The sequence below is a fragment of the Ranitomeya imitator genome, chromosome 2 (genome assembly GCF_032444005.1).
Source record: "Ranitomeya imitator isolate aRanImi1 chromosome 2, aRanImi1.pri, whole genome shotgun sequence".
In the NCBI taxonomy this organism is placed as follows: Eukaryota; Metazoa; Chordata; class Amphibia; order Anura; family Dendrobatidae; genus Ranitomeya; species Ranitomeya imitator.
In genome coordinates this window covers 277,180,169-277,202,670 of record NC_091283.1, presented here as the reverse complement: position 1 = coordinate 277,202,670, position 22,502 = coordinate 277,180,169, and the positions used below count along the sequence as shown (strand labels likewise).

Genomic DNA, 22,502 nt, shown 5'->3' with positions numbered 1-22,502 from the left:
ACATTACTAATTTTTTACCTCGGGAAGAGTTCAGAAATCAATATTTAGTGGAATAACCATGATTTTTACTCACAGCTTTCATGCATCTTGGCATGCTTTTCACCAGTCTTTCACACTGCTATTGGATGACCTAATGCCACTCCTGGCACAAAAATGTAAGCAGTTCTAATTGGTTTGATGGCTTGTGACTATCCATCTTCCTCTTGATTACATTCCAGAGGTTCTCAATGGGGTTCAGGTCTGGAGAGCGGGCTGGCCATGACAAGGTCTTGATGTGGTGCTCCTTCATCCACACATTAATTGACCTTGCTGTGTGGCAAGGGGCATTGTCTTGCTGGAAAAAAACAGTCCTCAGAGTTGGGAAACATTGCCTGATCTGAAGGAAGCAAGTGTTTTTCAAGGATAACCTTGTATGCGGCTTGAATCATACGTCCTTCGCAAAGATTAACCTGCCTAATTCCAGCCTTGCAGAAGCATCCCCAGATCATCACCGATCCTCCACCAAATGTCACAGAGGGTGCAAGACTCCGTGGCTTGTACGCCTCACCAGGTTTCTGTCTAACCATTAGACGACCAGGTGTTGGGCAAAGCTGAAAATTAGAATCATCAGAGAAGATTACCTTACTCCAGTATTCTATGGTCTAATACTTATGGTCTTTGGCAAACTTCAGCCTGGCTCTCCTTTGTTTGTCATTGATGAAAGGCTTTTTTCTAGGTTTACATGACTCGAGGCCTGCCTTTAGAAGCCTGTTACGAAATTACTTTAGGGCTATTCCTAGCACTTGTTTTGCCATTCAACTTGTCCTATTGCAAGAGGATTGTGAAGACCATAGCAGGGTTTTTTATACTTTCCCTCATTAAATAAGATTTGGTTCAGGTGATCACCTAATCAGAAGCACATTAAGTAGAATGAAATGTACTCTGGTTGGAATTCAACTGACACTGGAATGGAATGGCTGTCAGACATGTAGAGATGGTAATTTTTAGAAAACTGTGCAGTGGTGTCTTAATTTTTGCAGAGCTGTACAAAGTGCATTTAGGCTAGGGATGAAGAGAGAGTTGCAGGAGCAGGGAGAGTGGCTGAATGCAGTCTGTAGGCAGTGTTTAGGGCTTTGTAGTCAGTTGCTCAGTATATAGCTGTGGTAGTTGATTTTTTTTTTTTTTAGAAAAATTGTTATATATGGTGATCCATAGTGCATTACGTGTTTTGTGGTACATCTCTCCTTCGCCTCATTTGGGGACACAGACCGTGGGTGTATGCTGCTGCCACTAGGAGGCTGACACTTAAGTGATACAAAGAAAGTTAGCTCCTTCTCTGCAGTATACACCCTCCTGCTGGCTCTCAGCTAACCAGTTCTTGCTTAGTGTCTGTAGGAGGCACACAGGGTCTGGTTCAGACCCCAACGTTTTTATTTTATTTTTTACTTTTCTGTAAATTATTTTTTAATTTTATGGAGTGAAGGGGGCGACGGTTCCTTTTCAAGGTTCCGATCTCCCCCGAATCATCAACAGGCGAGCATGGCGAGTATACCTCCTCGAACCCTCTCGGCGCCCTGAAGGGAACAGTCGCCCCAAAGATAGCTCAGGCATGGCTTCCCACGTCGCAGGAGAGGTATTACAGCACAGTAGACCCCGTTACAGGTAACAACGTTAACAATACAATAAAGTAAAATAAGACGGCCCTGCTCGTGAGAGCTTACAATCTACAATGAGGTGGGGGAGATAAAAAGTACAGGTGTGTATTTACAATGATGTATTAACAATGATGGTCCAGCCATCTTCATGGGGTGGGGGGTAGATGGAGATAGTGAATGGGCTACACACACAAACATGAAATGACTTTGATTAGTTAACATGGTAGGCCGCTCTGAACAAATGTGTTTTGAGCGAGCGCCTAAAACTATGGAAGTTGTGGATGGTCCTAATATCTTGGGGTAGAGCATTACAGAGGATTGGCGTAGCGCGGGAGAAGTCTTGGAATCGGGAGTGGGAGGTACGGATTAGTGCAGAGGTTAGCCGAAAGTCATTTGCAGAGCGCAGCGGTCGGCTGGGCCGATAGACCAAAATGAGGGAGGAGTCTGGGAGGCTTTTTATAGCCTCACTATGCGGCCAATCTTTGTCGTTTATACTCTGAAGCTTGGCTGAGTGCATCTGACTCTGGTGTGTCTCTGCTTTGTGCATGTACTACTGTCTATTTGTTAGTTTTCTGATCTGGTTCCGTCCCTGTTGTGATTCTTGCCTGCCGTTTCTGTACCGTCTATTGCCCATTCTGGTTTACTGATCTCTTGCTACATCCTGACTATTCTTCTGACTGCCCCTGTATACTGAGCCGACCTCTCTGTATTTGACTTTGGCTTGTGTGACTACGTGTTTTCCTGTCACCCCTTTTTACATCCCTGGGGTGTCTTCTCGGGTGTCTTCTCCCTTTTGCACTTTTTCCCCGATGCCACTGCAGCCCCACGCTGTGGGCTCAAACAGCGGTGCTAGGCTCCGCCCACCCCTCTAACTCACGGTCACGTGACCGCATGTCTTGTTTGTCTTCTCTTGAGAGTGCCCAGCTCCTACAAGCACCACTGGTACCGCTCTCATGGCTCACCAGGGTCACAGGCTGTCCCCAGCACCAGCCATCCAGGCCAACCCCCTGTTCAGCTGCCAGTGAGTGCCCGTCGGATCGCTAGTTCTGACAAATGTCTTGACCACAGGTATCGGCATCAGAATATCGGCATTTTAGGCATCAGAATAATTTTGATAAGATTAACTCGACCCACAACAGACAAATTGTTGTGAATTCTGTTGTCGAACTCCCTCCTGTGGTCGTGAATGGTACTTCGGCGGGTTATGTCCATGGGCTCCCTCTGGTGGCTGTGAGTGAAGCTGCTGCTTCTGAGGTTCCTTGCACCGGTGACGTGGTCTATCCTTTGGTTGGCTGCTCTATTTAACTCCACTCAGATCGTTACTCCATGCCAGCTGTCAATGTTCCTGCATTGGTTCAGTTCGCTCTTGGATCTTTCTTGTGACCTGTCTTCTCCAGCAGAAGCTAAGTTCCTGATAGTTATTATTTGTTCATTGTTTCCTTGTCCAGCTGGTTATCATGATCTTGTCTTGCTAGCTGGAAGCTCTGGGATGCAGAGTGGCACCTCCGCACCGTGAGTCGGTGCGGAGGTCTTTTTGCACACTCTGCGTGGTCTTTTGTAGTTTTTTGTGCTGACCGCAAAGATACCTTTCCTATCCTCTGTCTGTTTAGTAAGTCTGGCCTCCCTTTGCTGAATCCTGTTTCATTTCTGTGTTTGTGACTTTCATCTTTACTCACAGTCAATATATGTGGGGGGCTGCCTTTTCCTTTGGGGAATTTCTCTGAGGCAAGGTAGGCTTTATTTTCTATCTCTAGGGCTAGCTAGCTCTTAGTGCTGTGAAGAAGCGTCTAGGGAGAGTCAGGAACGCTCCACAGCTATTTTTAGTTGTTGTGATAGGATTAGGGCTTGCGGTCAGCAGAGCTCCCACATCCCAGATCTTGTCCTGTGTGAGTTTAACCATCAGGTCGTGCCGGGTGCTCCTAACCACCAGGTCATAACACAAATGCAGCTTAGACCAAGCCCCTACCTTAGTCTTAAGAGTTTCCAGTACCGGTGTCAGATTCTTATGCAAATAATTTGTAATTGGCAAAGAGATTAATATCCCCAAATACTTGAATTGGTCTGCTATCTTAAGTCTACCCCCTTCTGTAGAATCACACAGCTCACCTCCCACATCTGTTATGATTTGGTAATTCAGTACCACAATGGACATAGAAGTCAGAGCACATACAGTGACCTGACTATAACCCAAAAACATAGAACGAGCTCTGAGACGTTGGAAATCTGCTGACCGCAATCCCTAATCCTCTCCAACCACACTAGAGGTAGCCGTGGATTGCGCCTAACGCTCCCTATGCAACTCGGCACAGCCTGACAAACTAGCTAGCCTGAAGATAGAAAATAAGCCTACCGTGCCTCAGAGAAATACCCCAAAGGAAAAGGCAGCCCCCACATATAATGACTGTGAGTTAAGATGAAAAGACAAACGTAGAGATGAAATAGATTTAGCAAAGTGAGGCCCGACTTTCTAAACAGAGCGAGGATAGGAAAGGTAACTTTGCGGTCAACACAAAACCCTACAAACAACCACGCAAAGGGGGCAAAAAGACCCTCCGTACCGAACTAACGGCACGGAGGTACACCCTCTGCGTCCCAGAGCTACCAGCAAGCAAGAAAAAACAAATAAGCAAGCTGGACAGAAAAAAGCAGCAAACAAAATAACAAAAGCGGAACTTAGCTATGCAGAGCAGCAGGCCACAGGAACGATCCAGGAGGAAACAGGTCCAATACTAGAACATTGACTGGAGGCCAGGATCAAAGCACTAGGTGGAGTTAAATAGAGCAGCACCTAACGACTTCACCACATCACCTGAGGAAGGAAACTCAGAAGCCGCAGTACCACTCTCCTCCACCAACGGAAGCTCATAGAGAGAATCAGCCGAAGTACCACTTGTGACCACAGGAGGGAGCTCTGCCATAGAATTCACAACAGTACCCCCCCTCCTCTTGAGGAGGGGTCACCGAACCCTCACCAGAGCCCCCAGGACGACCAGGATGAGCCATATGAAAGGCACGAACAAGATCGCAAGCATGGACATCAGAGGCAAAGACCCAGGAATTATCTTCCTGAGCATAACCCTTCCACTTAACCAGATACTGGAGTTTCCGTCTTGAAACACGAGAATCCAAAATCTTCTCCACAATATACTCCAACTCCCCCTCCACCAAAACCGGGGCAGGAGGTTCAACAGATGGAACCATAGGTGCCACGTATCTCCGCAACAATGACCTATGGAATACGTTATGAATGGAAAAAGAATCTGGAAGGGTCAGACAAAAAGACACAGGATTAAGAACCTCAGAAATCCTATACGGACCAATGAAACGAGGTTTAAACTTAGGAGAGGAAACCTTCATAGGAATATGACGAGAAGACAACCAAACCAAATCCCCAACACGAAGTCGGGGACCCACACAGCGTCTGCGATTAGCGAAACGTTGAGCCTTCTCCTGGGACAAGGTCAAATTGTCCACTACATGAGTCCAAATCTGCTGCAACCTGTCCACCACAGTATCCACACCAGGACAGTCCGAAGACTCAACCTGCCCTGAAGGGAAACGAGGATGGAACCCAGAGTTGCAGAAAAACGTCGAAACCAAGGTAGCCGAGCTGGCCCGATTATTAAGGGCGAACTCAGCCAAAGGCAAAAAGGACACCCAATCATCCTGATCAGCAGAAACAAAACATCTCAGATATGTTTCCAAGGTCTGATTGGTTCGTTCGGTCTGGCCATTAGTCTGAGGATGGAAAGCCGAGGAAAAAGACAAGTCAATGCCCATCCTAGCACAAAAGGCTCGCCAAAACCTCGAAACAAACTGGGAACCTCTGTCAGAAACGATATTCTCTGGAATGCCATGTAAACGAACCACATGCTGGAAGAACAATGGCACCAAATCAGAGGAGGAAGGTAATTTAGACAAGGGTACCAAATGGACCATCTTAGAGAAGCGATCACAAACCACCCAAATGACTGACATTTTTTGAGAGACGGGAAGATCTGAAATAAAATCCATAGAGATATGTGTCCAAGGCCTCTTCGGGACCGGCAAGGGCAAAAGCAACCCACTGGCATGAGAACAGCAGGGCTTAGCCCGAGCACAAATCCCACAGGACTGCACAAAAGAACGCACATCCCGCGACAGAGATGGCCACCAAAAGGATCTAGCCACTAACTCTCTGGTACCAAAGATTCCAGGATGACCAGCCAACACCGAACAATGAACCTCAGAGATAACCTTATTAGTCCACCTATCAGGGACAAACAGTTTCTCCACTGGGCAACGATCAGGTTTATTAGCCTGAAATTTTTGCAGCACCCGCCGCAAATCAGGGGAGATGGCAGACACAATTACTCCCTCTTTGAGAATACCCGCCGGCTCAGATAACCCCGGAGAGTCGGGCACAAAACTCCTAGACAGGGCATCCGCCTTCACATTTTTAGAGCCCGGAAGGTACGAAATCACAAAGTCAAAACGGGCAAAAAACAGCGACCAACGAGCCTGTCTAGGATTCAACCGCTTGGCAGACTCAAGATAAGTCAAGTTCTTATGATCAGTCAAGACCACCACGCGATGCTTAGCTCCTTCAAGCCAATGACGCCACTCCTTGAATGCCCACTTCATGGCCAGCAACTCTCGATTGCCAACATCATAATTTCGCTCAGCAGGCGAAAACTTCCTGGAAAAGAAGGCGCATGGTTTCATCACCGAGCAATCAGAACTTCTCTGCGACAAAACAGCCCTTGCTCCAGTCTCAGAAGCATCAACCTCGACCTGGAATGGAAGCGAAACATCTGGTTGACACAACACAGGTGTAGAAGAAAAACGATGCTTCAACTCTTGAAAAGCTTCCACAGCAGCAGAAGACCAATTGACCACATCAGCACCCTTCTTGGTCAAATCGGTCAATGGTTTAGCAATACTAGAAAAATTGCAGATGAAGCGACGATAAAAATTAGCAAAGCCCAGGAACTTTTGCAGACTTTTCAGAGATGTCGGCTGAGTCCAATCATAGATGGCTTGGACCTTAACAGGGTCCATCTCGATAGTAGAAGGGGAAAAAATGAACCCCAAAAATGAAACCTTCTGAACACCAAAGAGACACTTTGATCCCTTCGCAAACAAAGAATTAGCACGCAGGACCTGAAACACCGTTCTGACCTGCTTCACATGAGATTCCCAATCATCCGAGAAGATCAAAATATCATCCAAGTATACAATCAGGAATTTATCCAGGTACTCTCGGAAGATGTCATGCATAAAGGACTGAAACACTGATGGAGCATTGGCAAGTCCGAATGGCATTACAAGATACTCAAAATGGCCCTCGGGCGTATTAAATGCAGTTTTCCATTCATCGCCTCGCTTAATACGCACAAGATTATACGCACCACGAAGATCTATCTTGGTGAACCAACTAGCCCCCTTAATCCGAGCAAACAAATCAGATAACAACGGCAAGGGGTACTGAAATTTAACCGTGATCTTATTTAGAAGGCGGTAATCTATACAAGGTCTCAGCGAACCATCCTTCTTGGCCACAAAAAAGAACCCTGCTCCTAATGGCGACGATGACGGGCGAATATGCCTCTTCTCCAAGGACTCCTTCACGTAACTCCGCATAGCGGCGTGCTCAGGCACAGATAAATTAAACAGTCGACCTTTTGGGAATTTACTACCAGGAATCAAATCGATATCACAATCCCTATGCGGAGGTAGGGTATCGGACTTGGGCTCATCAAATACATCCCGGTAATCAGACAAGAACTCTGGAACCTCAGAAGGGGTGGATGACGAAATAGACAGAAATGGGACATCACCATGTACCCCCTGACAACCCCAGCTGGACACAGACATGGATTTCCAATCTAATACTGGATTATGGACTTGTAGCCATGGCAACCCCAACACGACCACATCATGAAGATTATGCAACACCAGAAAGCGAATAACCTCCTGATGTGCAGGAGCCATGCACATGGTCAGCTGGGTCCAGTACTGAGGCTTATTCTTGGCCAAAGGCGTAGCATCAATTCCTCTCAATGGAATAGGACACTGCAAGGGCTCCAAGAAAAACCCACAACGCCTAGCATACTCCAAGTCCATCAAATTCAGGGCAGCGCCTGAATCCACAAATGCCATGACAGAATAAGATGACAAAGAGCATATCAAGGTAACGGACAAAAGAAATTTTGACTGTACCGTACCAATGGTGGCAGACCTAGCGAACCGCTTAGTGCGCTTAGGACAATCAGAGATAGCATGAGTGGAATCACCACAGTAGAAACACAGCCCATTCTGACGTCTGTGTTCTTGCCGTTCAACTCTGGTCAAAGTCCTATCGCACTGCATAGGCTCAGGTTTATGCTCGGATAATACCGCCAAATGGTGCACAGATTTACGCTCACGCAAGCGTCGACCGATCTGAATGGCCAAAGACATAGACTCATTCAGACCAGCAGGCATAGGAAATCCCACCATGACATCCTTAAGGGCTTCAGAGAGACCCTTTCTGAAAATAGCTGCGAGCGCACCTTCATTCCACTGAGTGAGTACGGACCACTTTCTAAATTTCTGACAATATACCTCTATCTCATCCTGAGCCTGACACAGAGCCAGCAAATTTCTCTCTGCCTGATCCACTGAATTAGGTTCATCGTACAGCAATCCGAGCGCCAGGAAAAACGCATCGATATTACTTAATGCAGGATCTCCTGGCGCAAGAGAAAATGCCCAGTCCTGAGGGTCGCCACGTAAAAAAGAAATAATGATCCTAACTTGTTGAACTGGGTCACCAGAGGAGCGAGGTTTCAAAGCCAGAAATAGTTTACAATTATTTTTGAAACTCAGAAATTTGGTTCTATCTCCAAAAAACAAATCCGGAATAGGAATTCTTGGTTCTAACATAGAATTCTGAACCACAAAGTCTTGAATATTTTGTACTCTTGCCGTGAGCTGATCCACACATGAAGACAGACCTTTAATGTCCATCGCTACACCTGTGTCCTGAACCACCCAAATGTCTAGGGAAAAAAAAAAGGCAAAACACAGTGCAGAGAAAAAAAAATGGTCTCAGAACTTCTTTTTTCCCTCTATTGAGAATCATTAGTACTTCAGGCCTCCAGTACTGTTATGATTTGGTAATTCAGTACCACAATGGACATAGAAGTCAGAGCACATACAGTGACCTGACTATAACCCAAAAACATAGAACGAGCTCTGAGACGTGGGAACTCTGCTGACCGCAATCCCTAATCCTCTCCAACCACACTAGAGGTAGCCGTGGATTGCGCCTAACGCTCCCTATGCAACTCGGCACAGCCTGACAAACTAGCTAGCCTGAAGATAGAAAATAAGCCTACCTTGCCTCAGAGAAATACCCCAAAGGAAAAGGCAGCCCCCCACATATAATGACTGTGAGTTAAGATAAAAAGACAAACGTAGAGATGAAATAGATTTAGCAAAGTGAGGCCCGACTTTCTGAACAGAGCGAGGATAGGAAAGGTAACTTTGCGGTCAACACAACACCCTACAAACAACCACGCAAAGGGGGCAAAAAGACCCTCCGTACCGAACTAACGGCACGGAGGTACACCCTCTGCGTCTCAGAGCTACCAGCAAGCAAGAAAAAACAAATAAACAAGCTGGACAGAAAAAAGCAGCAAACAAAATAACAAAAGCGGAACTTAGCTATGCAGAGCAGCAGGCCACAGGAACGATCCAGGAGGATCCAGGTCCAATACTAGAACATTGACTGGAGGCCAGGATCAAAGCACTAGGTGGAGTTAAATAGAGCAGCACCTAACGACTTCACCACATCACCTGAGGAAACTCAGAAGCCGCAGTACCATTCTCCTCCACCAACGGAAGCTCATAGAGAGAATCAGCCGAAGTACCACTTGTGACCACAGGAGGGAGCTCTGCCACAGAATTCACAACACACATCATCCAACATGATTTAAATTGATTTATTCCAGTTTATTTTTAGTCCTGATAGAGAGCCAAATCCCTCGATGAGCCACATAGCATTGCTCAATGAGTCATGCGGGTCTCCCAGAAATAGCAGTATATCGTCAGCGTAAAGCGCTATCTTCTCTTCTATCGACCCATATTTAAACCCTAAAACCTCGGTGGACTTGCTGCTGCAACACTGACAGAGCAGTGGTAGCTGTAGCTGACTTGTGAAAATGGGCGCTCATGCCACGTACCTTGACCAGAAGCTCTGGCAACTCTGTGTAGGTTTTCAGCAACTGAGGGTTAGTGCCAAGTTAAGTGTCAAGTTCAGTTAGATAAAGTGTGGGGACAGCGTGAGCATGTTACTCAAGGCAGTGCATTGTCAAACATCCTTCCATGCGAATCCATCAGTAGACTTGGGAACCATGAGATGGACATCCGGGCCTTTAGGTGCTCTAAGCCTTCAGAACTACAGGGAAAGAAGGACTTGAACTCTCAGAGGCAGGAGGTGATGTAATTCGGGTGCATTGCTTGTGTTGGAATTGCTAGTGCTAGCAGAGTTCGCGAGAGAGATGCTCTGCCCATACTGAGAACTAGGGCTAAGGTCAATACCTGGGAGATCTGAACAGACTGGATGAACTTTTTTTCTCAATCCCTTCTGAGATGGAGAGGTATACTAAAATGGTGCTATACCAGAAGTCCAGATAGAAAAGATGTTGACAAAATTCCCATCAGACGTTAGCAGCAGGAACCGCACCTTGATAAAGATCTGCGAAACGCGCGTCGGTGGCGGCGTGACACGGGCCCGGCACTCCACGCTGTTATGGGTAAGCCCCCTTAATAAATATTAGCATTTAACTGCATATTGATATGCCACCACAGTGTGGATACTTGTGATGCTATATGTGATATGAATGGGAGATGAGCTTCTCATGTAGATTATGAGCACTATGCACTTTATCAGTATGAGCCGGGTACCTGTGACTACCCTTACCCTGTTTTTGTATTATACTTTGTGCTAATGTATTCATTAATTATTTAATAAAGTACTTTACATGTTTTGAAAAAAGGAAGATTTGTTTGGACTGAGTACTCCATTGATTTATTTGGTTGTATAGTGTTAGCAGCAGGGGGCAGCTTGCCCAACCAAGGAGGAAAGGCGAGGGAGACACACACCAGGTACAGCAGATGCAGGGGCACACTGTCAAAGGCCTGGTCTAATTTTATGACACCCTCCCAGCATCCAGGCCCTGATGTCTGGGTATTTTTGACAAGGATGAAAAGTTTTCAAATATGGTCAAGCAATACCTGGCTGATAAAACCAGCATACTCCATAATTCCTCTGTCACCTTCAGATGTCAAGTTTTTTATATAAAAAAATCAATTTCGGTTTACTTTAAATTCTAATTTTTTAATAAATACTTTTTAAATTTTGCCTTGTATACCAGTTATTATACAGTAAATTGTTTAAAAATTTTTCCCTGTAAACTATAATTTCTCTATTCTTGAATGACAAGTTTTAGTCCCTGCGGCCGCATGTTTTGCGACTGTTAGACAGCCGAAAAACATGGGTGGATTACCAAGCCACATACTGTAATTACTCCAGAGAGGTTTCACCATTAGTTACTCACATTTTACTGATGAAGACATTTGAGTTTGATAATTTCAGTAGATATTATTGTCTATACTAAGTTGTTGACTACAGTAGTTATTTCCCAAAAGACTCTAAATTTAACCACTTACAGCAGCAAGTTTTATTTTCCTAATCGGGTCCCATATTTCAAATTTGACATGTGTTATTTTATGTGGCAATAACATTGGAATTCATCAAAAAGTGTAATAAGAAACTAATGGACCTTGCAAATAATTTTCTCACTGCTCTTGAATCCAGCAATACCTATATACGGTTGTATTCCACTGTCCGGGCACATGGCGGGGTTAAAAAGAGAAGGAGCGCCATTTAGCTATTGGAATCTAAATCTTGCTGGAATAGTTTGGAGACAAAATGTATTGGGGGCGCTGTTCATGGTCACCTGGCAGCTCAATAGATGGCTGCTACAAACAGGATTGGCGCTATATACTCCGTTTTCCATATCCCAGTGATTGCCTTGCTCATCATATTCCATGGAATTTCCTTGCGCATCATCATTTAAAAGATATACATGGATTTGGACCTGCACAAAGAGCCCTAGGCTTGGGCCACATTTTTACCTTCTGTTCTGTTGCATGAGATGGGAAGAAGAAAATTCAGGTTGCCGGGTCAGAACCAGGAAGGCAGAGAAAATACCTAATCAGAAGATGCAAGAGTAGTCAGTAAATGGGTCCGGGTCGCAACAGGTGATTAAAACAGAAGCCAGGAGCTGAGCACAGAGGACTGAACCAGAGGAGAACAAGCTTGTATCTGGCACCTTCCTGCAGCGCTGATATTGCTGGATTGGTTTATTGAAGCCATGTTGCTTTTCAAAAGACTTTGAGCCATTAATATTGTGGAAACCTGTTTTTCCACTGACCGATGATGGACCTGAGTGGGGACTTAATATCAGATGACTAAAGTTTTTATTGGTATTATTTTTGCCTGCAATACAGTTTGGTGGCTTTTAATTCGATATTTGGGAAGCAGAGTGAAAAAACAGTGGAGTACCACGATCTACTCGTGCATCTTATGAGATTTTCTATTGGCCTGTGAGTTGTCAATGTCTTGTTAAATCAATATTTTACTTAACTTGCTATTTTTACAGACAGTTTAAGTAGAAAAGTTAAAAAATATAAGTCAAGGATATTTTATTTAAAATTTGTTTGATTTTATTCTTGGCAGATGACTGTACCAGGAGACCAGAGGGACAGCTGACATCTTCAATTTTTAAATTAGATGATCTTGAGATTCCACAGGATACAATTAAAGTAAATGCCATTACTCCAGATATACCATCATCCCTTCACAGCGATGATCTCTCATCTGATCCTTTCAAACAGGTCCTGTCTTCTGATTCATTACAGACTATTAAGGAAAATCAAAGTCACAAAATAAGCATTCGAAAAGTAACTGGTCATAAAGCAAAAAAGTCATTTTCAAGTTTAGAATATGAAGAGAGTTTTCCTTTCGAAAAATCTTTTGTAAAACATCAAAAAATTCACACAGTAGAGAATTTCTATTCTTGTTCCAAGTGTGGGAAATGTTTTAAGAAGAAATCACATCTGGTTCGTCACCATAGAACTCACACAGGGGAGAAGCCATTTTCATGTTCAGAATGTGGGAAATGTTTTATGGACAAATCAAACCTTCTCAAACATCAGAGAATTCACACAGGGGAGAGGCCATTTTCATGTTCAGAATGTGGGAAATATTTTACAACTAAATCAGGTCTTCTCACACATCAGAGATTTCACACAGGGGAGAAGCCATTTTCATGTTCAGAATGTGGGAATTGTTTTACAACTAAATCAGGTCTTCTCACACATCAGAGATTTCACACAGGGGAGAAGCCATTTTTATGTTCAGAATGTGGGAAATGTTTTAAAACTGCAACACATCTTAAAACACATCAGCGAACTCACACAGGGGAGAAGCCTTTTTCATGTTCAGAATGTGGGAATTGTTTTAAAACTACAACACATCTTAAAACACATCAGCGAACTCACACAGGGGAGAAGCCATTTTCATGTTCAGAATGTGGGAAATGTTTTATGGACAAATCAAACCTTCTCAAACATCAGAGAATTCACACAGGGGAGAGGCCATTTTCATGTTCAGAATGTGGGAAATATTTTACAACTAAATCAGGTCTTCTCACACATCAGAGATTTCACACAGGGGAGAAGCCATTTACATGTTCAGAATGTGGGAAATGTTTTACAGTGAAATCAGCTCTTCTCAAACATCAGAAATTTCACACAGGGGAGAAGCTATTTTCATGTTCAGAATGTGGGAAATGTTTTAAAACTACAACACATCTTAAAACACATCAGCGAACTCACACAGGGGAGAAGCCTTTTTCATGTTCAGAATGTGGGAATTGTTTTAAAACTACAACAGATCTTAAAACACATCATCGAACTCACACAGGGGAGAAGCCTTTTTCATGTTCAGAATGTGGGAAATGTTTTAACCGTAAATCGTTTCTTGAAAGACACCAAAGAACTCACACAGGGGAGAGGCCTTTTTCATGTTCAGAATGTGGGAAATGTTTTAGAGATAAATCAGTTATTCTCAAACATCAGAGAACTCACACACGGGAGAAGCCTTTTTCATGCTCAGAATGTGGGAAATGTTTTGTGAAGAAATCATTTCTTCTTGGTCACCAAAGCACCCACAAAGGGGAGAAGACTTTTTCTGTTCAGCGTGTGGGAAATATTTTGTGAAGAAAACATCTCTCCTTAGTCACAATAAAAGTCTCATAGGGGAGAATCCTTTTTGATATTTCCACAGTCACGAATGGCTCAGTATATGCTCAGGATTTGATGCAGGTAAAATTTGCACCTGAGTTCACTGGCAGGTCACCTGCATTTTTTACATGTGTATTTGATGCGTTTTTTTCATTGCATATGTTTTTTGTGTCACTTGGAATAAAGCTAATTGAAAGCTGGCTTCTGGGAAGGAAAAAAATAGTGATTTCCTGTTTGTTGATATATTGGGATATGTTCTCACAGTCAGTATACACTGCGGGTTGGGCCCTGCATTCATTCGCAATGTCCAACCTGCAGCATCCAGCTGTAACAGCATAGTGGATGGTATTTCAAGAAATCCCATGTCCACTAGGCATGCACCGACTGTCACGGCTCACCCGCAGAGACGGACATGCAGCACGTCTTTCCAGACCGCAGCATGTTAATTTATGTAGTGGAGACTCTTCGTCTCCGCTGGGTAAATTTCCCATTCACTATCATCAGATTTGGTAAAACCACAACATCTTCCTAGTCACATGCGTATTAATTGCGGGAACGCAGCTTACTTCGCATGTGTACTAATTTATATAATCGTGAATCTTATGACACAGCCAGAAATACATGACACAGGAAGTGAAGCAAAGCACAGAGAGGTCCTTTCCTTTTTAATAAATAAATAATTTAAAAAAATATGTCCTTGGGTCCTCCTATATTAATTAACCAGCGAGAGTAAAGCAGACTACTGGGACTGTTATTTCAGTCTGGTAAGGATCCAATATCCAAAAATCTTACCAGCCTGATATTACCAGGCCGCAGCAGTCTGCTTACCTTGGATGGTTAGCACAAATAGTGGGATCCCCTCCAAAAAAAACCGGTGTGGGGTCCCACTATTTTTGTTAACCAGGCAAGGAAAAAGGAGACCGCTGTGGCCTGGTATTCTCAGGCTGGTGAGCAGGGCCGGTTTTAGGGAAAGTGGGGCCCTAGGCAAAAGTTTAAAATGAGGCCCCAAATAGTAACATATTGCACATCACACAAAAACATTTTGGTTGTAGCTACATGCGTTGATTTCAGGCCACTAAACGAGTGTGATCAACAATATTGAAGTCATTCGCCACTTGTTTCCCAGCTTCTTTACACCTACTGAGGAATAATGATGGGGACAGGATGATCACTAGTAGATCAATCTGTCCCTGTACAGTATCATCTTACCAGCATATCTGCAGTTTTCACTGGGCGATGTGCTGATGAGAAGAAGGATGTTTGTTCCGGCAAAACCAATCACACACACGCACACAATGTACAGGCATACACACACAGCCACACAGATATACCATACATACACACATATACCATACATACATCCATACATACACAGATACACACAGATAGAAGCATACACATAGATGCACACATATTGTACATACATAGATGCACACATACTGTACATACACAGATGCACACATACATACTGTATATACACACATGCTAATCTGTGATATCAGATGAGCCCTGGATGAGGTCACATAGTTCAGCTGGAGAGGGCTGCAGAAACACCTTTGGGGGATGGGGCACAGAGCAGACTGATATCAGCCCCCTGGTTCTGCAGTGCTGTCCCGTGCAGTGAGTTCCTCCCCCATCTCTTCACATTGAGGAGATGCCGCAGCCTGCTCCGAATAGAACAGTGGAGGGACCAGAAGACACACTGTGTGCTGTGCAGCCGAGGCCCCGACCACAGGTGAGTACTCACCATTGGGACGCGCCATGCAAGAGGACAGACGGAAACCAGTGAGCGCTCTCCTCAGTCTGGTGGGGAAAGCGTTCATTGGCTAGCGTCTCTCCCTGCATGACACGCCCCCTCTTTGAACTCCTGCACTTCGCGCCCCACTCTCTCTCCGGCACTGGGTGTTCCATGATTACAGGAGGGAGTGAAAGGGGCCTGATCCTGCATGATACTGGGCCTGCCTGCTGGGCCCCCATCCACCTCTGGGCCCTGGAGCAGTGCCATCAGCAGTATTTGCAACCCTGGCTGGGGGCCCCTAGGGCAGCAGGGGCCCTAGGCAGCTGCCTAGTCTGCCTGCCCCTAACGCCGGCCCTGCTGGTGAGGCCCATGGATTTTGGCCCTCACCAGCTTAAAAATAGCAGGCAGCAGCCGCCCCACAACTGGCACATCCAAAGATGCTCTAATTGTGGCACTTTACCTGGCTCTTCCCACTTGCCCTGTTGCGGTGGCAAGTGGGGTAATATTTGTGGGGTTTATGTCACCTTTGTATTGTCAGGTGACATCAAGCCCATGGATTAGTAATGGAGAAGCGTCTATATTACACTTATTTATTACCAATCCTATAGTTACATGGTAAATAAAGACACAGCCAGAATAAAATCCTTTATTAATCTTAATTAATCATACTTACTGCATCACCTAATCCCTGAATCCCTCAATCTTCTGCAAGCAGAAAAAAAATAATAAACCAACACAAATACTTCCTGTCCACCGTAGTCTATTACCGAGTGTCTCACGATGAGTCCAGCTCTGCTACATCTGGGTGCCTTTGGCTGAATGGTGACATTATGCCACCATCCAGCCTGACATCCAGACACCGCAGAGCTTGTAGATGACCACCGGAGATAACTCGGTCTACGGCGGTAACCTGCGAGGCATTTCTCGCGGTCAGCTGAGCTCATCGTGAGAACTGCAGTGGATGGATCTTTCTGCTGAAGCAAGGTAACACTTTATTTATATTAGTACACATGCGTAGTAAGCTGCGTTTCCGCACTTAACTATAAACTATAAAGATAATGCAGTTTTACCGCATGTAATGATAGTCAATGGGAAATTTATGCTGCGGAGACTGAGCGTCTCCGCTACATAAATGGATATGCTGCGGATTGGAAAGACCCTCCGCATGTTCGCTTACGCAGGGCTGCTGCAGGTGTCTCTGAACCCATAGTGGAGATGGGATTTCTTGAAATCCCACCCATTATGCTGTAACATCTGGACGCTGCGGATAAACGCAGCATCAAACCCGCAGCGTTTACTGACCGTGGAAACATACCCTCAATGTTGTACATATTTTGCTTGAAAATCAACTCTTAATAAACTTCACAGCAGTCACACAAGGAAGAAGCTTTTTTATGTTCAGCTGTTGGAAATGGTTTAACTGACAACAACCCCTTGTCATTCCTCATGTTTGGCCTCATTAAATTAAAAACACTCCTCTCTTCTGTGCCGGCGCCGTTCCAGCGGTGTCAGGACCCACATTCCCGAGGCTCACTGATGGTGTTACATCACACGAGCCCTGCTCCCAATCACTGCCGGCTGTACTGTCCGCGCCTTTGGATGTATTGAATATCAACCGGCAGCCAGGGCGGCGGCTGCTCTCTGACTTCCTCCTGATGTTTGATTTGTCCGAAGGTGGGGGATGGTGACGCCAGTGCTGATTGGGGGCAAGTTTCACATGATGTAACAACCTCACATGAACCCCGGGAACGTAAGTGCCAACACTGCTGGAAAATGCCACACAGAGAGAATCCATTACCATACCTGGAGTGTGAAAAATGAATTACTGGAAAATCATATTATATGTTATTGACAAATTGTACAAAAAGATATAACAGAAAGTCGTATAATTGAATGAGAAAGGGAAATTACTTTACAACTTACCATAGATTTTTGACTATAAGACACTGTTATAAAAAAAACATTAAAATCCATTCAGTAATACCTGCCTATAAGCCCCAAATCAGTAGTGGTCAGATCGCTGACTCCAGCCATGTCATGTTTACTATCTATATGGAAAGGTAAAATCACGATCTTGAAATTCTGCAGGAGTGAAGATATTATTAATGTTGGGAATTTATAAAATCCTGAAGGGCTGAGAACATCCCACCACCCGGCCCACGTGAGGTCATCAACGAGGGGTGTCTGGGTGTAACTTAGGTGCTGATAAAAGGTCAAGGCTAATTATGATCTGGGTTCATGCAGAAAGATATATATCAGTGTATGTACGATCCCGTTCACTGGACGTTCCCAATCGCAGTGCTCTCCTTCACTAAGACAAATCATCTCTGTGATCACCATATTAAGTCTCCTGTGTTAATCTTGTTTATTTCATGCACTGCATATGATGTATTGTTTAACCTCTTTGTAAAATCTTTTTTTATAAATCAAATAAATTTTTCTTGAATTTTTCTACATACAACAAATGACAACACCCATCCAAACCCCCTCCCCCTCCTTGTTCCGGACCACATAGCAATTAGCAAGTATCTTATTATATTAATCAACATATTTAATCTGAATACGGCAATCTGTGCACTCATGTGAAAATAAACATTATGAAAGATAAGTCCCAAGTTCTTTAGTTTTCACCTGAAACAGGAAGGACATTATGGGAACAGATTTTATATTCTTCACTCCAAGGACGTTAATCGGACATATCTCTATTGATACAAGTAATAATATTACCCAGCTATCGCCAAGTAAGGACATAATATCCATGTCTTGGTGAATTGTCCAGTCCTCCCATATTTTACAGAATTAATGCTGGGCTCTCCTCTTTTTATATGCTCCTTCCAGACGTAGCAGTGGATTCATTTTTTTCCATAAATTCCCTAAATGTAGATGGCGCCCTGTCCAACAAGTGTGCTGCTATAATTTTCCTGGCTTGATATAATGTTCTTTTTATGTTCGCATCTTCAGCAACCCCGTCCACAAAACCCAAGACACAAACCAGAGGATGTGTAGGAATCACAACCCTAAACACCGTGATTATGTCGTCTATGACTTGGTCCAGAAATTCCAGATGGAACCACATGACCAAAACATATGTAGCAAATCGTCAGGGCCCGAACCGCATCTCGGACACAAGTCCTCCTCTCTTACCCCAATTCTATGCAGGAATTTGGGAGTCCTGTGTACCCGATGCAGCAGGTCCATCTGTGACAGCCTTTGTACCTCACTAGTGGACAGTGGGGAATCGAGGATAATATGTCATCCCACTGCTCATTGTCCGTTACCCCAACATCCTGCTCCTATTTCTCTTTAAAGGGAAGGTGCTGCAATTTTATTTTCTGTATTAAAAAGGATTGTTTATATAAACAATTATTTTTAATCCAAAATTTATTTTTTTTAATTATTTTTGCAGCCACTGGGCGCTGCCATTTTGCTTTGCAGCAGTGTTAGAGTCCCAGCACGACACTTGTACTCTGCAAATACGGCTGCCGTGGGCACATGAGACAGTGGTCACCCGCCGACCCTATACCTAGCATTGAGCTGCTCCCTGCTGTGTTCTGAGCATGGCCCCCGGGCCGTCCACATCACAGCAGAGGGAGGAGACCGGCGCCATTGTTCTGGAGCCCACAGTGTATATGTGAGCTCCACTTTCCCCTATAACCGCTCAGCTCAGTGAGAGCCGCGCTGTTCTAGGAGGGGCCGCTCCATCTGTCTCCCCTCACACTGTCAGCGGGCGTTCCCTGTCATCTGCAGCCAGCACACGGGCAGCATCATCTCTCCCGGTGCCCACGATCACTGTAGTGGTAACATCACTGCCGCCTCCATAGAGAGGAAGAAGATGGTGCAGAGAGGTAACACAGAGACAGAAGGGGAGGCCTCTGTGCTGCTCCTGTGTGATACTGTGCTGGGCCGTGTATCTAATCCTATCCTGTGTGATACTGTGCTGAGCCGTGTATCTAATCCGATCCTGTGTGATACTGTGCTGAGCCGTGTATCTAATCCGATCCTGTGTGATACTGTGCTGAGCCGTGTATCTAATCCTATCCTGTGTGATACTGTGCTGAGCTGTGTATCTAATCCGATCCTGTGTGATACTGTGCTGAGCCGTGTATCTAATCCTATCCTGTGTGATCCTGTGCTGAGCCGTGCATCTAATCCTATCCTGTGTGATACTGTGCTGAGCCGTGTATCTAATCCTATCCTGTGTGATACTGTGCTGAGCCGTGTATCTAATCCTCTCCTGTGTGATACTGTGCTGAGCCTTGTATCTAATCCTATCCTGTGTGATACTGTGCAGAGCTGTGTATCTAATCCTACCCTGTGTGATACTGTGCTGAGCCGTGTATCTAATCCTATCCTGTGTGATACTGTGCTGAGCCATGTATCTAATCCTATCCTGTGTGATACTGTGCTGAGCTGTGTATCTAATCCTACCCTGTGTGATACTGTGCTGAGCCGTGTATCTAATCCTATCCTGTGTGATACTGTCTGCTGAGATGTGTATCTAATCCTACCCTGTGTGATACTGTGCTGAGCCGTGTATCTAATCCTATCCTGTGTGATACTGACTGCTGAGCTGTGTATCTAATCCTATCCTGTGTGATACTGTCTGCTGAGCCGTGTATCTAATCCTATCCTGTGTGATACTGTGCTGAGCCGTGTATCTAATCCTATCCTGTGTGATACTGTCTGCTGAGCCATGTACCTTATCCTATCCTGTGTGATACTGACTGCTGAGCCGTTTATCTAATCCTATCCTGTGTGATACTGTGCTGAGCTGTGTATCTTATCCTATCCTGTGTGATACTGTCTGCTGAGCTGTGTATCTAATCCTCTCCTGTGTGATACTGTGCTGAGCTGTGTATCTAATCCCATCCTGTGTGATACTGACTGCTGAGCCGTGTATCTAATCCTCACCTATGTGTGATACTGTCTGCTGAGCCGTGCATCTAATCCTATCCTGTGTGATACTGTCTGCTGAGCTGTGTATCTAATCCTATCCTGTGTGATACTGTCTGCTGAGCCATGTAAGGCCGGCGTCACACTAGGCGTAAGTAAATACGGTCCGTTTTTTACAGCCGTAATACGCAGTAATTGTCCCAAAACACTGTTTCGTATTCAATGCCATTTTTACACACAAATTTATCCGTGTGTCATCCGTATGGCTTCCGTACGGCGATTTTTTTTTTTTTCCCGCAGACTTGCAAAATGGACATATCATGGATCCAACGGCTCAAATATTCTTAAAAACATATATGCAGATATATATGTATATATATATATATATATATACTAGATGGTGGCCCGATTCTAACGCATCGGGTATTCTAGAATATGCATGTCCACGTAGTATATTGTCCAGCCACGTAGTATATTGCCCAGCCACGTAGTATATAGCAGAGACACGTAGTATATTGCCCAGCCACGTAGTATATTGCCCAGTCACGTAGTATATAGCAGAGGCACGTAGTACGGTATATTGCTCAGTCACGTAGTATATTGCCCAGCCACGTAGTATATTGCCCAGTCACGTAGTATATTGCCCAGCCACGTAGTATATTGCCCAGTCACGTAGTATATAGCAGAGGCACGTAGTATATTGCCCAGCCACGTAGTATATAGCAGAGGCACGTAGTACGGTATATTGCTCAGTCACGTAGTATATTGCCCAGCCACGTAGTATATTGCCCAGTCACGTAGTATATTGCCCAGCCACGTAGTATATTGCCCAGTCACGTAGTATATAGCAGAGGCACGTAGTATATTGCCCAGCCACGTAGTATATAGCAGAGGCACGTAGTACGGTATATTGCTCAGTCACGTAGTATATTGCCCAGCCACGTAGTATATTGCCCAGTCACGTAGTATATTGCCCAGCCACATAGTTTATAGCAGAGCCATGTAGTATATTGCCCAGCACAGAGCCTTCCGAAGGCCCGTTGGAAGTCCTGCTATACTTACCATCCGCCGCCTTTGCCGCTCCTCGCCACGCTCCCGGGACCGCTCCATTGCAAGCGGCAAGGTCCTTGTCGAGCAGGACCTGCCGTGACGTTGCGGTCACATGAACTTGTAGTGGTCACATGACCGTGACGTCACGGCAGGTCCTTTTCGCGCAGGCGCACAGGACTTGTGATGACGTCGCGGTCACATGACCGTGACGTCATGGCAGGTCCTCCTGCCACACCATCAGTGCGACCGGAACGTGCCGGTTGCATCGCGAGGAGCGGGAAAGGCGGCGTAGGTGAGTATATAATCATTTTAAATTTTTTTAAATTATTTTTAACATTCGATGTTTTTACTATTGGCGCTGCATAAGCTGCGTCAATAGTAAAAAACTTGGTCACACAGGGTTAATAGCAGCGGTAACGGACTGCATTACACCAGTGGCATAACGTGGTCCGTTACCGCTGCCATTAACCCTGTGTGAGGGCAGACTGGAGGGGTGTATGCGGGCGCTGGGCATGTGAGTGCGTGGAGTAAGGAGCGGCCATTTTCTTCCGGACTGTGCGCGTCGCTGATTGGTCGCGGCAGCCATGACAGGCAGCTGCCGCGACCAATCCGCAAACGAATAACCGTTACAGACAGACAGACAGAAGGACAGACGGAAGTACCCCTTAGACAATTATATAGTAGATATATACTATATATCTAATATATAAAGCTGAATATGTGTATGTGTGTGTGTGTGTGTATGTCCGGGATTGGCATCTGCACCGTCGCAGCTACAGCCACAAAATTTTGCACACACACGTCTGGACCCTGAGAGCGTCTTAGGCTATGTTGTGAGGTGAAATTTTAAC

At 45.0% G+C, this 22,502-nt stretch overlaps 2 protein-coding genes across 3 annotated transcripts in view; both read left to right on the top strand.

Moving 5' to 3' along the window:
• The window catches only part of LOC138666926 (oocyte zinc finger protein XlCOF6-like), a 49,563-nt gene extending 31,249 nt beyond the window's left edge, over positions 1–18,314 (top strand). For both annotated transcript variants that reach the window (XM_069755117.1, XM_069755116.1), the window contains one exon: positions 12,403–18,314. In XM_069755117.1, the coding sequence (XP_069611218.1) occupies positions 12,403–13,946 (1,544 nt within the window). In that variant the 3' untranslated portion in view covers positions 13,947–18,314. The remainder of the gene's footprint in view (positions 1–12,402) is intronic.
• A 1,059-nt stretch (positions 18,315–19,373) lies between these two features.
• LOC138666912 (oocyte zinc finger protein XlCOF7.1-like) overlaps positions 19,374–22,502 on the top strand; it is a 124,908-nt gene continuing 121,779 nt past the window's right edge. The window contains exon 1 of the mRNA XM_069755096.1: positions 19,374–19,553. The gene's annotated coding sequence lies outside the window, so the exon portion shown is untranslated. The remainder of the gene's footprint in view (positions 19,554–22,502) is intronic.